Below are 16,195 nucleotides of genomic sequence, written 5' to 3'. Positions count from 1 at the left end.
GTAGGCTAGAATGAGCCTAAAGAGCAGGCTACAGTAAACTACCCTACCTCAAAAATGCTAAATCCAATGGTAAAATATGAAATATAAGCATGAAAATGGTTTAAATACGAATAAATAAAGAGGCCTTTAAGAATTCAAACTCACCGTAAGCAGCCTGAAGACCCAAGTACCAATTTGACAAGCTGGAGAGCCTCGAATGGGCCTAAAAGAATTCGTGCATTTACTCTACACATTCAGTATTGCTCCCATGATGCTCTAGAGAGTATTTGAACAACAGTGTATAATAAAATAAATGCGATTTAAAGAGACTGAGTGCACCGTGCAAATCGTAATTTTAAATCAGGTAACTTGTTTTCGGAATATTATATGAGGCTTGCGTCGTCTTAAAACGTTGGTTTTCTCCTATAATATCGAATACATCCAATTATTTATATAAGATTGATATAAATTGATTTAAAAATAATTTAATGAATATAATTTAGGCAATATATTGGCAATTTATGCTAATTATATTATAAAATTCATGATTACATAAACCGGTTATAAGAATACCACCCACTCTACTTTTCCTCTTCTGTAATTTTGCTCCAAACCTTTTGAAGGGTTGAATTATCAGCTCAATCACGAGTGTAAAATTGAAATAGCAAATAAATGTATTCATTCACGTAAAATCCTTTATCCCCACAGTATAATATTCTGACACTGTACTGAAGGTTTTGCAGAGGCCGTGGAATATTTTTAGAGTAGATTTTTTTGCGTTAACTCCCTAATCAGTTTGGTCTTATCTGAAGCTGTCTACATGAAGAATAATTAACATTTCATATAAAGATTTATTGAATATTTGAATCTTAAGTAAGCTTCTGGTTTTCATTTAAGTGCAAATATATACATATAATTTCCTGCTTCACAAAAAAACCTTTATAGAGAATTCCTTTAAAAATAAAACAACCCTGGTGGAGTAAAAATCCGCGCAAAACCTCAACTCAAATGATATTCTGAGTCGGATTTTTCAGTTAGAGGCTGAATAGAACTGTGATACACGTACACAGCTAAAAAAATATATTTTTGAGAAATATTCCAGATGAACTGAAAACTAATAACAGTTTGAAACTAAAACAAACAACATTATATATCTAGTATGATGTAACTTTCCTTATACATGAAATATTAATAGTAACAGTTTTTTTCCTAGTCAAATTTACTGACAAAAATTTCGCTAAAACAGCAATTCATAATTCTTTTGAATACAAACATAAATGATAATTGCTAACATCTACATATCCATACATAATTATTACTTTTACAGGAGAGAGAGAGAGAGAGAGAGAGAGAGAGAGAGAGAGAGAGAGAGAGAGAGAGAGAGAGAGAGAGAGAGAGAGAGAGAGTGTCTCTCTTCTGTAACACATCTTTCTGCTTAACAAAGACGAAAGTTCTTTAGTAAAACAAATCATGTTTTCAGAGTTGACGGAATGTCTCCAGTATGCACTGTTATGAAGTTCTCCAGTTGCCTCTGGAAGTTTGCCATCCTTTCGTCGTTCTGAAAGGGAAGGAATTTGAAATAATGTTATTGAAACTTTCAAATAGAAGCAAAGGAAATTAAGTTTTTTGTCATACACTTACCTTCTATTGCTTTGTTTTATTTCAACCTATCATCTTTTCGTTCATTTAAATTTTCTGTTTCGAAGTCATTTTCCGATAAAGCCAATTACCTATTATATAAGGATTTATATTTATGTCATTTTAAAGTATCTTAAACATTCCACATTTTCTTTTGAAAGATGACCTTCTATCCAAAACTGTGACCCAAAGTGGCTAAGTAAATAATAACTTTAAAGTTGTCAATACAATGTACATACAACACTGTGCCGTGTAGGTAACTAATCCTGCCATAGAAGAATCTTAAGTACAAAGATGAACAGATAGTTATACATAGATAAATAGATAGAGAGCTAATTGAATGATAGCTATTTACAACAGTATAAGCTACATGACTAAATTATCACATTCAAATTATTAAACAATTTATCACTATGGTGGGCGTGATAAGGCTTATCTCGATAAAATTAACGAATTATCGAAACATTTTATTTATTCATCTCTTAGGTATTTACCACGACCCATCCCTTACCTTCCTACCAACCAAGATATGAAGGTCGGCATTGGCGGAGAGGTGAGGCGTGGGAGGCACCTGCAGCAAGGAGTAGCCGAAATGGGCCGCTAGTCCTTCCTCGCACAACAGGATGGCTGCAACGGCGTCCCAGGTCTCGACTGTGCTCCTGAGGGCCAGGCGGGCGTGGCTTGCAGCTGCCTGCGCTCTGTGAGCCAGAAAATGAATTTGCTGGTCAGTTAATGTTGACGCGGAAGTCTTTTTGAAGTCATAAAATATCTAATATAACACATCTAACTCCGAAGAGTACTCACAAAGTATGTATGGCAGTGACGGGCACAGCTGACCCCTGGACACAGTCCCCTCGTAATCTCCTGGCTGCCACGTAGTACCCTCGAATCAGTTTCTCTGCTCCTGCGCTGAATTCCGTCTCTAGGCTACGAGCCATAGCCAGGTACTGTTAGACAGAAAAGCAATTTAATGTAAGGAAGAGAGAGATCTTTGGCTGTGGAATATATATTGCAAAATATATACAAAATTCTATATAAACGCTGTAATTTGTTTGATACACGCATACTTTAAATCCTAGGCATTTTATATTGCCTAAACATTTATGAAAACACAATTTCTCTTATACAAAAGAGTGCGTATGAATCCATAAATATGGTAAAATGGATTAAGGTACAGTTTAACTGGCTATATTGCATAAACAATGAACTACCACATCCGTTTTGAAAAGTGGCATAATCAATGTGCAAAATTGCAACTGAAATTTATAAAAAAATCTGAATTGATGATCCTAATGATTTTCTTGACTATGACAAGCTGCCAACTCCATTTAAAAGAAAGTGAGAATAACAGTCATAAGGTACCAACTGAGAAGGTGGCTAAAAAGAAAAGTGAGAGAGAGAGAGAGAGAGAGAGAAGAGATTGCCTCTTTCAGATCCTCGGGTCGTAATAAAGTTGACGTCTGAGACTCAGCTGGAGTCATGGCGTTCAGCAGCGTGTGAAGTGTTATCTCCTCCTCAGCCTTTGATTCACACTCGCCACCAGGCGTCTCTGTGTATATTACCAGTCCAAATACACTGAAACATAATAATAATAATAATAATAATAATAATAATAATAATAATAATAATAATAATAATAATGAATATTTGCAAAATAAAATGTACTGTACTGCTGTAAGAGCCCGTCGCCCCGACATATTTGAATCAACTCCCTACTCTTACTCAGAGATGGATTTCGTGAGGTCCCCAAGTGGCACACGGAGGAACATGTCCTCCATGTCGGTCGAAGTTCTGCCCTTGTTGTGAGCAGGGTCGTAGCATGCCCAAGCAGCTGCTCGAAGAGGGTACTTGAGGGTTGGGGTTTGGGAACGTAGACGAGGAGCTGCCTCCACCAATACCATGCCACTTTCCAGAGCTGTGAAGCAGGTGGAAGATGAGTTTTTGTGTTCAGTGTAGATTCATCTAAGTGAAACGTCTGCTGAGTATAGTAACAATAAATTCATTTGAAAACAATAAAATGGGCCAAATCAAAATGGGTAATTCCAATTGGCATTGCCCTAATACACTCTAATTTGTTTCCTCTCTCTTGGATAAACTAGTCACCTTCGTCTGCACTTAATTTCTACAAACATTGTAAAGCATCGAGCGCTTTCTTACTGACCCCAACTCTTCACTTACCATTACAAACAGAACGCCTGGCCTCTTTCTTGAATTTGGAGAAATCTCCAAGAACGCACACGCCGCCGTGGGCGAGAAGCAAGGACCCCGCTTGCACCCAGATCTTCCCTTCGTGGTCCTTGCTGAATGATGCTGTGACGTCATCCAAGGACGAGTGAATCACGGAGTGTGAGGCGAATTTGGCCCCATACCAAAGAAGCCGTAGAACCACTGTGGTATTGCTTCCAACGACCAAGACTGCAAGTCCAGCCTAAGGATAATTGATAACTAAATACGTACACATACACACACACACACACACACACACACATATATATATATATATATATATATATATATATATATATATATATATATATATATATATATGTGTGTGTGTGTGTGTGTGTGTGTGTGTGTGTGTGTGTGTGTGTGTGTGTGTAAAGAATGTGGTTTCAAAAAGCTTTCCAAAAACATATAGTAAGAGGACTATAATTTGAGATAGATATTAAGCAAAAACATAACCATGACCCACTAAGGACAGTCAAATGCCATGAACACTACAGAGGAATAATATAGCCACATATCATGCATATAAAAATCAGTACCAGAATTATTTATGGAGGGATTTCGGTAATAAAACTTTATATTTCTTATCATGTTCCAGCATTTTATCATCAGAAAACAACAAGCAGACTCCTTCAAACCTTCTGCGGAGAGCATGACGCTAACGACAGGAGGAGTGCCAACTTCAGAGAATGGAAGGTCCCGGCTGGAACGACTGCAGTGCCAAACATATATGCCAGCGTCAGAACTAGAGACCACGGTGATGACTGCCTGTCTCTCACCAGTTGCCTATTGATTGATAGGAGGATTTAGTTGATTAATGGAGATAAAATGGTGATAAGCTGATACATAAAGATCAATAAAGATAAAAAAAGATCATGAAATAATATGTAGAGGAACTCATGCCATCACTGTATAAGTACCATCAATGATTCTCTTCAAAACATAACAGTTGCTTTTCTTTTCCTCACAGAGGTAAGAAGAAGATAGACTCAGTATACTGTGGCCCCTCACCTGAACAGAGGAGGTAAGGAGGAAGGAGGCCTGAGAGGGGCAGGAGGATGTACCAGAATTCCTTCGAGGCAAGGGAACTCGTTGGATTTCTTCGACACTATCATCACAGTTGCTTGCATCTTCTGGCCTGGCGCTAGGTTGGCCAACATCTCGTCTTGAAAAGTAAAGAAGCAGCAATGGGTTTTAGGAGACGGCATATGAACATCTCTGAGTTAATGGTGAAGAAGTGTGACTGTGTTTTTATATAGGTATAGTTATTTATCTAACTATTTATCTATCTATCAGCAAATAAATGAGAATAAACTAATGAATGAATAGACATACGAGTTGATTAAAAAATGAATGAGCAATTATTTACAAAATAGATAAATAAATAAAAGAATTACCTCATTGATTATTCTATGAAAAACCTGCATATTAATAAACAATTTAGGGTAAATAGGTAAATGATGAAATAACTAAATAACCAGAGGGATCAAATAAACCAAATTAAGAAAAAACGAACGTTGTTTACAATAAAATAAACTTTGCATTTCCAACTTACCTCGAAGGGTGATCTTCAACAACTGTACCCTCGTGTAAACCTCTCTGGTAAGGGCGCTACTCTGAGCATCGGGAAGCAAAAAGATCAAAGATTTCTCGCCTAGTTCACGAGATGATGGGTCCTCCTCCAGCTCAGAGCGACATACCCTAAAAAATGTGGAATATAAATAAGATGTGACATTACTTTTTGTGATTTGAAATAAATGGGGGATCTGGTGCGAGCGGCAGTGAGTACCAGTGAGGCCTGAGGGGTGATGGAGTGAGCAAGTGAGTGTATGTGCGTTTTATACAAAGCATATATGTGAGTTTTTCTATTCATTAAGCATGAACAAATGTTTTGTGCTATGGGCATGTATTATGCATTTGCGTTTACATTATATATCTATATATCTATCTATATATATACACATTATATATATATATATATATATATATATATATATATATGTATATATATATATATATATATATATATATATATATATATATATATATATATATATATATATATATATATCAGTTGCTGTGACCATGTCTTGATAGTAAGACGAAAGTACTTAGCATCTCCAGTGTTTCAATTTTCCTTCGTGGCTGTAACTTTGCTCATATATATATATATATATATATATATATATATATATATATATATATATATATATATATATATATATATATATATATATATATATATAACATATACACACTTATATACAGTATATAATCCATCAAAAGGCATTTCCTTGAAATTAAGAGTGAAATAAATATTCTAATTCAGAAAACAGCAAGGGACCTAAAAATCCGACCTGCAGTGTGGCTTATGCTGCGTATCGTCAGCATCTGGGCCTCCAACGGCAAACACTCTCATATGAAGATCTCTGGCCATACCAACACACCCTTCACTGCTACAGAGATAACGAGCCCACACACTAAAAAAAAAAAAAAACAGAGATGGATTCGTAATAAAATAAAAAATTACTGTCGAGGCTTGGAAAGTCACTTTTGTGGGTATCACAGTAAAATATTGAGAAATAAATGTATAAATATAATATATATATATATATATATATATATATATATATATATATATATATATATATATATATATATATATATATATATATATATATATATATATATATATATATATATATATATATATATATATGTGTGTGTGTATAAATGATAAATAAATAGTTAATAATTAAGTCACTTACCCTTTAATTGGGTCATCTCTTAAATACTTTGTACATCACATTGATTCTGTAGTGCCATGTCTTCCTCGCCATTAGCTTTCCTATAAATCTATAGAAATCTATCAAGCTAGGTCACAAAATAATCAAGTTTCTTGTGCCTAGACTCCTCTATCAATCTATTTTCATTACAAAAGATAAGATGTTGTTCTTGGGACATGTCAGCTGGTTAATCACAGACAGTGGCGTCGCTCTGTGGGTGCCCGGCCCCAATCAGATGTTTTGTCCCCCCAGTTGAAATTCCCTTTGTAGCTAAACTTTAACTCTTACGGTATTTGATACATTTGCATATCATTAGAGTTGAAAATTAACTGAAAATTGAGCTCTATCATTTCAATTACTAATTACTAATACTATTATTTTCCTTCATTCACATGGATATATAGATTCGAGAATAGTGTATTTTACTAATTACTGGATTGGTACATTAGTTTTGAGCAATTTTCTTTGGCGACCCTAAAAAATATGTTGGCCCCACCTAGGCCGCCCACTGATGGAATGCCAGCTACGCCACTCATCACAGACGAGGAATTCTAGCACCGATATTTCCTGATATCGAATCTTCGGATCATGAGAACTAAACTTGAAAATCTCCAGTGGACTTCTCATATAGGCTACGAAGTCACTCGTCAAAGCTGGAGTTTATTCACACGCGAGTCATCTTGACCAAAACCTTTGCATACATTGTATGTAAAACATTTGCAATAATAATAATAATAATAATAATAATAATAATAATAATAATAATAATAATAATAATAATAATAATAATAATAATAATAATAGGTTCTACTGAATATTATTGCTGCTTCAGCTGCATTTATTTTGTAGAAGACTTTTTCTATTTTCCTTATTGCGGACTTCTCTTCAGTGGAGGTGCGTGCTAACAGCTCGCCTATATTTGTCATTTCATGGGAGAAAAGTCAAAATCTGGATTCTGCTTCTTTATATATTCTATACAGTTATTTCTATACAATTGTTGCTGCGACGTTTCGACAGACTCTTCTGTCATTCTCCAGCGGGAGCTAGTAGAGGACTAGTAGATTGCATAGGTCCTTCTGAACTTATACACGGGCTTCAGCAGGGGGTCATGGACGGCGAATTCTGATTGGTTGCAGTTGGCGAACTTCAAGCCAAATTTCTGCAGCGAAGCTCGATCCTGACAGATCTTCGCAACTTGGGAATCATTCATTCCAGCGTTCCCATTTGCGTGCCGTTGCGTGATGTCATGCCGGCTGACATCATCGGTAGTTTGGCTGCTATTGGGCTGAGGATGAATGATGTCATTATCTACTCTTTCTGTCGTAGTCGGGGGATTGTCTCAAAGGGCGCCTCGCTCATCAGGGGCATCTCCATTCTCAGGGTTGTCGTTTTCAGGTATTCGTTGGATTTGGTGGGTGTTCTGCATTATTCTTCTTAAATTCGTGGGTAGGAGCGATGCCTCCTGTGTCACATTCATTGTTGGTTTTCTCTCGGCAATGAGGAACGCCTCTAGCAGGCGCAGACGTCGAGGGTCGGCGGCGGCTCACCCGATTATACTTATATTTTGTATAATACTGTCGCGGAAATTTGGCTTGAAGAATGACAGAAGAGTCTGTCGAAACGTCGCGGCAACAATTGTATAAAAATAAATGTATAGAATATATAAAGAAGCAGAATCCAGATTTTGACTTTTCCCCCATGAAATGACAAATATAGGCGAGCTGTTAGCACGCACCTCCACTGAAGAGAAGTCCGCAATAAGGAAAATAGAAAGTCTTCTACAAAATAAATGCAGCTGAAGCAGCAATAATATTCAATAGAACCTGTTTAAAAGAGGGTCTGCTGCCAAATAATAATAATAATAATAATAATAATAATAATAATAATAATAATAATAATAATAATAATAATAATAATCCCTGAAGCCAGTCATCGATAGCCCAAGATTCGGACGCACATCTTATAATAATTTACGCAACAATTCGTACGGTAGCAAAGAACATATAATAGAATACATAAGTTTTCTTAAATTCGACCTGCACCTTACGTCATCTTAGACCGCCTAATGAGGTTTGAAATTACAAGTGAAGGCTTAGGGCCAACTGTTTCGCAAGTGGCATTATTCCCACAGGAAAACAACATCAAGAACTGAATAGTAGGCTACATATGAGCTTTTCAGTCGAAAAACATGCCAAGTGCAATTTTTAAAATATAATAAATTAAATCAAAAAATACTTTGACCCAGGATGGCGCTTGGCATGTTTCTCGACTGATAGCCTCAAATACCCGAATTAGCGGGTTATAATCTCTTTACGCATTGTCTGCCACACGTAAAAATGCATATGCATTCGTTGTCTGTTGTGGCTGGAAACATATCTCTTGGAATTTAGTTCCCTCTGGAAGAAAAATGATCAAATGGCCGCTTCCAGGAGCACATTTTGGGGACTTCTTTTAATTTTAAGACAGGAGAGATGGCTTCAAAAGTTAATTGATAATATTACCGTTATTATCCAAATATTCTAGATTAACGTAACAATGCAGCATCGAATAATGAAGCGAAAATTATTAGAGAAATTACACTTACGTGTAAGACTTTGGCAGAGATAGGGACATGACCCTCCCAGTGACAAGGGCCAAGACTGGATCTTCGTCTGTGCTTCGTGGTAGATCTCTCACTCCTCCCACGACCCATTCCCGAAACCAGGGGATTCCGTCTACTCTCAGTGGCGTGTGAATCTGCAAGTTAATAATAATAATAATAATAATAATAATAATAATAATAATAATAATAATAATAATAATAATAATAATAATGACCAACGGTAACCTTGGAATTTTCGAAGAGGTCACCCTGGACTGCACATTAAATGAGAAACATAACAAGCATTATCCTAAACTTCATGAAGCTATCAAAAGCAAAACCCCGACCAAAAGAAGTTTCATGCAAGCATAATAATAATAATAATAATAATAATAATAATAATAATAATAATAATAATAATAATAATACCAGCAAGTCACCTGGGAAATGGTTAGTATCTCACCGGCCTCCTGCTTTATGGCCGTATCGATAGGCAAGTCTAATTCTAGCGAAGTCAGAGCCAAGTCGAAATCAACCTTGTCGATAGAGTTCACTACGGAGTCCTTCGTTGGTGTCTGCGTACCAGAGAGTTTAACCTCATCAGAGTAAAGAGAAGCAATATCGCCCATGTCTGGCAGGGAAGTAAGTTGAGAAGGGGGACAGTGGTCAGGTTCTGTAGTCAGTTGGGACATCGTGACGTCACTGATGGGTTGGGGCTTCAGTTCTAGGGATATGGCCACTGCTGCAGTGTAGATCACCTGGTGGAAGATCTTCTGTGCTTTCATGGGCTTCCTCATGACCAGCGTGACGAGGTCAGCTGGTGGAGAAGTTGATTCAAATTATATATTTTTCAAACATTTTATATATATATATATATATATATATATATATATATATAATATATATATATATATATATATATATATATATATATATATATATATATATATATACATACATGCATACATACATAGAAGAATCACAAGGGAAACAGACCCGACAAACAACTCAGGTTGAAGAGGTAAAGACATGTATGAGTATGTCTCTCACAAGATCAAGTTATTATGCCAACGTTTCACATCACATGATGCATCCTCAGGGTTGGAAAATTACAGACTATAAATACTTGAAACGTCACTTATACAACGGGAAAAACTTCTTTAAAAATTTTTAAACATTTACAAATACAAAAATTAAAACAAGAACTTGAAAGGAACACCTACCAAGGCAAGAGCTAAAAAGTGACTAAAAAGACGGGGAGAAAATAAACAAACGAAAAAACCTATAACTAATGTGGAGAGTAAATGAACAGGCAATTAAGCTATAAACAGTTGTGTGGACGATGATTTGGTGTTTAGTGTTGGTACATTAGTTTTCATAAAAAGCGGCTCTAACACCATCAACTCGTCGTCCTTACGGGCAGATCCAACAATTTTAAAATCATTTATATCCAAGCGGGTACCACTAATTTTAGAATGGTTCCGAACATTGGGTGGCTCGGGATTGGGTAATGTGCAACCCGTCCTGAAGCTGACACCTTGGTGAGAGCAGAAACGGGCCTTGAGAAGCCTCCTCGTACATCCAACATAGGTTCCCAGACTACATCTGGGACAGGTATATTTATAAATAATGTTGGATGTCAAGGAAGGGCTCAGTCTGTCCTTCACTTTGAAAAAAGAACATATTTAGATGATTTCGTAGGACCAACTTCAGATTTACAGCTGGCAATTCATGATGAATTAAATTCATACATTTCTTTTTAAAACTTTTGTCATGTATCTAGAAATGATAAAGAGTTGCGAGTTTCTTTCTCAACTGTAAAAAGTTGAGAAAGAAACTCGTAGCTCTCTATCATTTCTAGAGCATTCATAGGAAAAATACTTTTACAGGGTTGGGCACCAATTTTTATAGCTCATGTAATTTCAATTTTAAGTTGAATTATCTCTCTGCCCTCCTCCACAGGGCGTATTCTCTGACTTCCAGCTGGCCAGCCTTTCATAAAGAAGTAGAGTTCTTGGCTAATTTTTTCCGCAACAATTGTTTTCCATCCCACTTTTTACATCGAGTACTTAATAAGCTCCTAACCGCAAAAATGAAACAACCTATATACCGTTCGAAAATTATGTATTTATGCTAAGTTCCCTTTCCTACATGACAAAAGTTTTAAAAAGAAATGTATGAATTTAATTCATCATGAATTGCCAGCTGTAAATCTGAAGTTGATCCCACGAAATCCTCTAAATATACGTTATTTTTTCAGAGTGAAGGACAGACTGAGCCCTTCCTTGACATCCAACATTATTTATAAATATACCTGTCCCAGATGCAGTCTGGGAACCTACGTTGGATGTACGAGGAGGCATCTCAAGGCCCATTTCTGCTCCCACCAAGGTGTCAGCTTCAAGACGATTGCACGTTATCCAATCCCGAGCTATCCAATGTTCGGAACCATTCTAAGATTTGTGGTACCCGCTTGGATATAAATGATTTTAAAATTATTGGATCTGCCCGTAAGGACGACGAGTTGGTGTTAGAGCCGCTTTTTATGAAAACTAATGTACCAACACTAAACACCAAATCATCGTCCACACAACTGTTTATAGCATAATTGCCTGTTTGTTTACTCTCCACGTTCGTTATAGGTTTCTTTCGTATGTTTATTTTCTTCCCGTCTTTTTAGTAACTTTTTAGCTCTTGCCTTGGTAGGTGTCCTTTTTCAAGTTCTTGTTTTAATTTTTATATTTGTAAATGTTTAAAATTTTTTAAAGAAGTTTTTCCCGTTGTATAAGTGATGTTTTAAGTATTTATAGTCTGTAATTTTCCAGCCTTGTGGATGCATCATGTGATGTGAAACGTTGGCAAAATAACTTGATCTTGTGAGAGACATACATGCCTTTACCTCCTCCACCTGAGATGCAGCATATATATATATATATATATATATATATATATATATATATATATATATATATATATATATATATATATTATATTTGCATAGATGATCCTCTGTCATCAGTTCTTATATATATATATATATATATATATATATATATATATATATATATATATATATATGAGATTATTCAAATGCCAATACTATAGTTTTGTTATGCACTTGATATTTTGGCTACTATACTTAAAGATATTAATGTAAACCTCCTTATTGAAAAAAAGTCCATTTATAAATGGAAAAAACGATTGGTTTGTTTTCATGGACAAAGTTATTGGACATGGACCTCATAAATACCCTATATTATATCATCATATTAATTTTTGCAGATTCTATTTTAAAATAATTTTTGCTTCCTTGTCATATGACTCCCCTCTAGGACAGTTGAAAATTCATTGAGCAAGATTTACAACGAAGAACAGTTTCAGTACCGAGTAGACCGTAAAGAATTATATACTGAACAAGTCTCAAAGCCTTGATTACCAAGAAGTTCTGCTGTGAGATCTTATAGCTTTATTCCGTTACTAGGCCCAGGTGGATAAAAGAGAAGGGTTATCTCTAATGCCTTGTATAAATTTCAGGAATTACTGAAACCAATATCTGCTATGAATAAATCAAGAGTGATCTGCCCCATTCTGTGAGTTGAAAGTACTTGTAAAACATATGTATGTTGTAGGCCGATGTTCTGAGTACACAGTTTACCTAGTAATTATAACGAAACAAAATACACCATTCTCAGGACAGAAGGAAAAGGAGATAATCCGGCTTACCTTCAATCTCATTGAGCTTTCCAATGTTCACGTAAACTGGCACTTTTAGAACTTTCGGCGGAGGATTCAGCTTCGCACGAGCCACCATTGCTGAACGAAGCTGACCGAGGGCACCCGAGTACTCTAGCCATCGCAAAGCGGCATCACGTAGATCTTTGTCTGTTTTCATTTTAGCTGTGTTCAAGCGTCAATTAAAGGTGAGCAGATCGGGAAAGTAAATTTTACATTATTTACAAGATTCACGATTCATATACATGATAAAGAACAATTTTTTCTCAGTAGGCTATAATGCTACTCTTCTCCAACGATGATGTGTTTGGTACACAGTAATCTCTATATAGTAAAAACAATAATTTAATAAATTTCGACAAAATTTCAATATGTTATAACATCGGATGTTCATACATACCTTATCACTCTATATCAACCTGAATATTCACTAAATTTCCAGAATATCGCAGTACTTCAGAAATGTCAAACCATCGGTAACCGTCTACACTGACGACGAAATTGATATTTGGCGCCGAAGTACAACGAGCGTAAACTTTTTATGTAAATCTCCGATAATTGGAAAGATATATAAAAAATAAAGTTCAGCTGATTATAGTAAAAATGAAAAAAATCATCTATGATTTACAATTGATAAATAAAACACAAAATATTTAATATTTCATAAATAATCACTATTTTATAATTTTGACTCAAAATGAGATGCCCGGTTGGGTTATGACTAATCTTTTAACATATACAAAATAACAGATTAGATGAGGAACTTTTGATGAGAAAAATCATAATTTTTGTGAATGTTAGTTATTTTTCTTCATGCATATTTTCCTGATTTGTTGCATTAAAAATTTGACTTTATGTACGTTGTGCTTAGGTAAACAAAACGTTGCTTGCTGCAAGCTCGTAGAGACCGATATTGCAGTATACCATGTATACGTGAAGTACACGTATCTGTATCTTTATTTTAGCATCTCATGACATCAAAGGTAAGCAAGCCGGTTGGAATTGTGGAGATCACGTCACTTGTTCCTTTTGTAAATTTGTCAGAGGTAGCTTAGGCCTGGACAAGAATAGACCAGCAAGACTTAGGGCTAGGCTACAGTAGCTTCTCTTAGGAAAGGCGTCCTACCTGCCAAGTGGTCGCTAATGCTCCAGCTAGTGTTCCGTGACCCGAAACTCGAAAGTTTTCTCTTTTCTTGATGGGAAGGTAGCCGATGTTGCAGTGACTCCAGTAGCTCATGTTGGTATAGCCTAGGCACTAGGCAGACACTGGAACCAATCATTTGACCTCTGTTTATTGACACACCAGAATCAGTTTCAAGCTAAGGAAACTGCACCGCATGGCTCTCCTTACTCATTTGTTTTGGCAAGGTCTATAGATTAAAGAGGTCTTCTCAGGCCACCGTAGTGCGCAGGTAGCCGGATGGTGGGAGTTGTGGTGGGTCAGAGCGGTGACGTCACTCAGACCATGCCGTGCCTGGAGTAAGCTGTGGAACTTCCATAAGAAAATAAAGGAACTATTCTTTCTGCTTTGTTTTTTTCATCTTTTTAGAGATTTATATTTTATTCCTTTAGGAAAAATAAAAGTAAGATAACAAATACATAACTTTATTACATTAAAACAACCAAACATATATTTGATGATGTAAATAACTGAAATTTGTTGAGCATTAGACAGTTTAAATTTACAAAATAAATAATGATATATACAAAGTATATGCTTCAATTATGTTCTATATCACGTTGCGAGCTTTTGCATTTTATTTTGCGCTTTTCTTGATGAACTAATACTCTGTTCAAAACACGAATTCTAAGGAATGTACGACATCTAACAAAAATTTAATAACTTCGATTGGTAATGTGATGTTATTGCTTTTAAAACACTCGCTAATTAAATCAGTCAGTTTATCTGTGGCGCCTTTTGCAAGTTTTAAATATTTTTCCCGTGATAACAGAGAAATATTTTTTCCATTGTTTTTAAATGCACCAAAATTCCTCGCATGGTTGCAACAGCGTTCCATCTCTTGCACTTACGGCACAATCCACGAACCATCTCCCTTCGTCGCTGCACTTCCAAGGAATTCATATTCAGGAAACTTACGAGCTATATAACCACCAACGTATTGTAAGCCTCCATCTTCCATCGCATTTCTAATTCTTCTTTTTCAATTTCCAATTCTACATTGTCATCATTTTGCAAATCATTACCAAATTCCACTGGCAAACAAAACGACATAGCCGGCAGGCTTAGCTCTTTTTGGATAGAAGTTTCTTCATCTACATAGGATGCGCTTTGTTCAACAGGAAAGCTGGAAAATGAGGTTGATGTCATCATATCACTATTGCAACTTTCAACGTTGCAGTTTGATCCTAACAGTTTGCTCTCTTTGCCTAAAATGTGGGCTCTGATTCGGTGCTTAAATGCAACGGGTGATGCATGTTGATGACATGAACCCATCTGCCTTATGCAGCCAAAAAAGTGTTCAAGACCATCTTGATTTAGCCTGTAAGTCAGAATATATGATGTTTGAAATATATCTTTGACCATTCTCAGCAGCTTCATTAATGAATTGCATGATTAGATTAAGCCTTTTGGAAAGGGTAGAGCCTATTGCTTTTCATCACTTTCATTTCTTTAGACACCCGAATCACATCATGCAACGTTTTATTTTGTATGTCCAGATTCATCCCATAGGCATTTCTTGATGGTTTCTATCACGAGGCACTCGAGAGTTAAATAAATCGAACCAGGTATCTACAAGGCAAATAAACTGACTTGTGGTTTCCCAGTCCTTATCTTCCAGCAAACCTTTGTTACCAAGTACTGAAGACATTTATATGTTGTTTCGGACAGTAATTGCACCGCTAGTTTAACATTCATGCGTTGCATGCCCATTACATTGATGTGCTTTTCAGAGAGCTTATGTGCTGTCCGTAGATCACTTTTGCTTTTCATAATTAACTCCCTAACTGAACCACAATGAGCAAACCTATCTCCCAACAATACAAATCCATGATCAAGGAAATTATTCCTTATGAGTTTTATGAGGTGCGGTGCATCAGCAAACACATGTACTTCTCTGTTATCATCTACTGGGTTAACAAATGCAGAATTATCTATATCAGTGCCTAAGGAATTCCATAAACTAACATTTGTTGTTCCTAAGTCACTAACCATGGCTACTACAGGAAACCCAGCTTTCTCAACCTGAATAATCAATTTAAAAGGAGATCTTTTTTCATGTTAGTGTCGAAA

At 36.0% G+C, this 16,195-nt stretch overlaps 3 protein-coding genes across 6 annotated transcripts in view; 1 reads left to right on the top strand and 2 right to left on the bottom strand.

The window, feature by feature from the left end:
• Window positions 1-406, bottom strand: part of Sse (separase) — a 44,097-nt gene extending 43,691 nt beyond the window's left edge. Inside the window, exon 1 of one of the 2 annotated variants that reach the window (XM_067128266.1) lies at window positions 145-406. The gene's annotated coding sequence lies outside the window, so the exon portion shown is untranslated. The remainder of the gene's footprint in view (window positions 1-144) is intronic. The other variant, XM_067128268.1, reaches the window with a different exon arrangement.
• Window positions 407-816: 410 nt separating this feature from the next.
• On the bottom strand, window positions 817-14,320 carry LOC136853047 (minichromosome maintenance domain-containing protein 2-like). Of its 2 annotated transcripts, none has more exons than XM_067128264.1 (14): window positions 14,069-14,320; window positions 12,934-13,107; window positions 9,651-10,027; window positions 9,214-9,365; window positions 6,201-6,323; window positions 5,399-5,544; window positions 4,855-5,008; window positions 4,482-4,629; window positions 3,796-4,045; window positions 3,340-3,532; window positions 3,042-3,192; window positions 2,422-2,564; window positions 2,129-2,315; window positions 817-1,537 (listed from the first exon to the last, which is right to left on the bottom strand). In XM_067128264.1, the coding sequence occupies exons 1-14, from the start codon at window positions 14,220-14,222 to the stop codon at window positions 1,448-1,450; spliced, it is 2,442 nt and encodes an 813-aa protein (XP_066984365.1). In that variant the 5' UTR covers window positions 14,223-14,320; the 3' UTR covers window positions 817-1,447. The 2 variants fall into 2 exon arrangements, with proteins under 2 accessions (XP_066984365.1, XP_066984366.1); XM_067128265.1 differs by lacking the exon at window positions 14,069-14,320 and adding an exon at window positions 13,343-13,465.
• The window catches only part of LOC136853051 (gem-associated protein 8-like), a 20,731-nt gene continuing 17,642 nt past the window's right edge, over window positions 13,107-16,195 (top strand). Inside the window, exon 1 of one of the 2 annotated variants that reach the window (XM_067128279.1) lies at window positions 13,107-13,130. Coding sequence is in view for 1 of the 2 variants with exons in the window: in XM_067128278.1 (XP_066984379.1) it covers window positions 13,914-13,925 (12 nt within the window). In the remaining variant the exon portion in view is untranslated. Of the gene's footprint in view, window positions 13,131-13,768; window positions 13,926-16,195 lie in introns of those variants that run through there. The other variant, XM_067128278.1, reaches the window with a different exon arrangement.

This window comes from Macrobrachium rosenbergii, chromosome 26 (genome assembly GCF_040412425.1).
Source record: "Macrobrachium rosenbergii isolate ZJJX-2024 chromosome 26, ASM4041242v1, whole genome shotgun sequence".
Lineage (NCBI taxonomy): Eukaryota > Metazoa > Arthropoda > Malacostraca > Decapoda > Palaemonidae > Macrobrachium > Macrobrachium rosenbergii.
Note: the sequence above shows the minus strand (reverse complement) of the source record. Positions and strands in the feature narration are given on the sequence as shown.

What these genes read in the sequence shown, in the direction of transcription:
- LOC136853047 (XM_067128264.1), bottom strand. Translation starts at nt 14,222, where the DNA reads ATGATTGGTTCCAGTGTCTGCCTAGTGCCTAGGCTATACCAACATGAG. An exon ending in CATTAGCGACCACTTGGCAG is followed by an intron (nt 13,108 to 14,068) that starts GTAGGACGCCTT and finishes GCTTGAACACAG; the next exon opens with CTAAAATGAAAACAGACAAA. An exon ending in AAAGCTCAATGAGATTGAAG is followed by an intron (nt 10,028 to 12,933) that starts GTAAGCCGGATT and finishes CTTCTCCACCAG; the next exon opens with CTGACCTCGTCACGCTGGTC.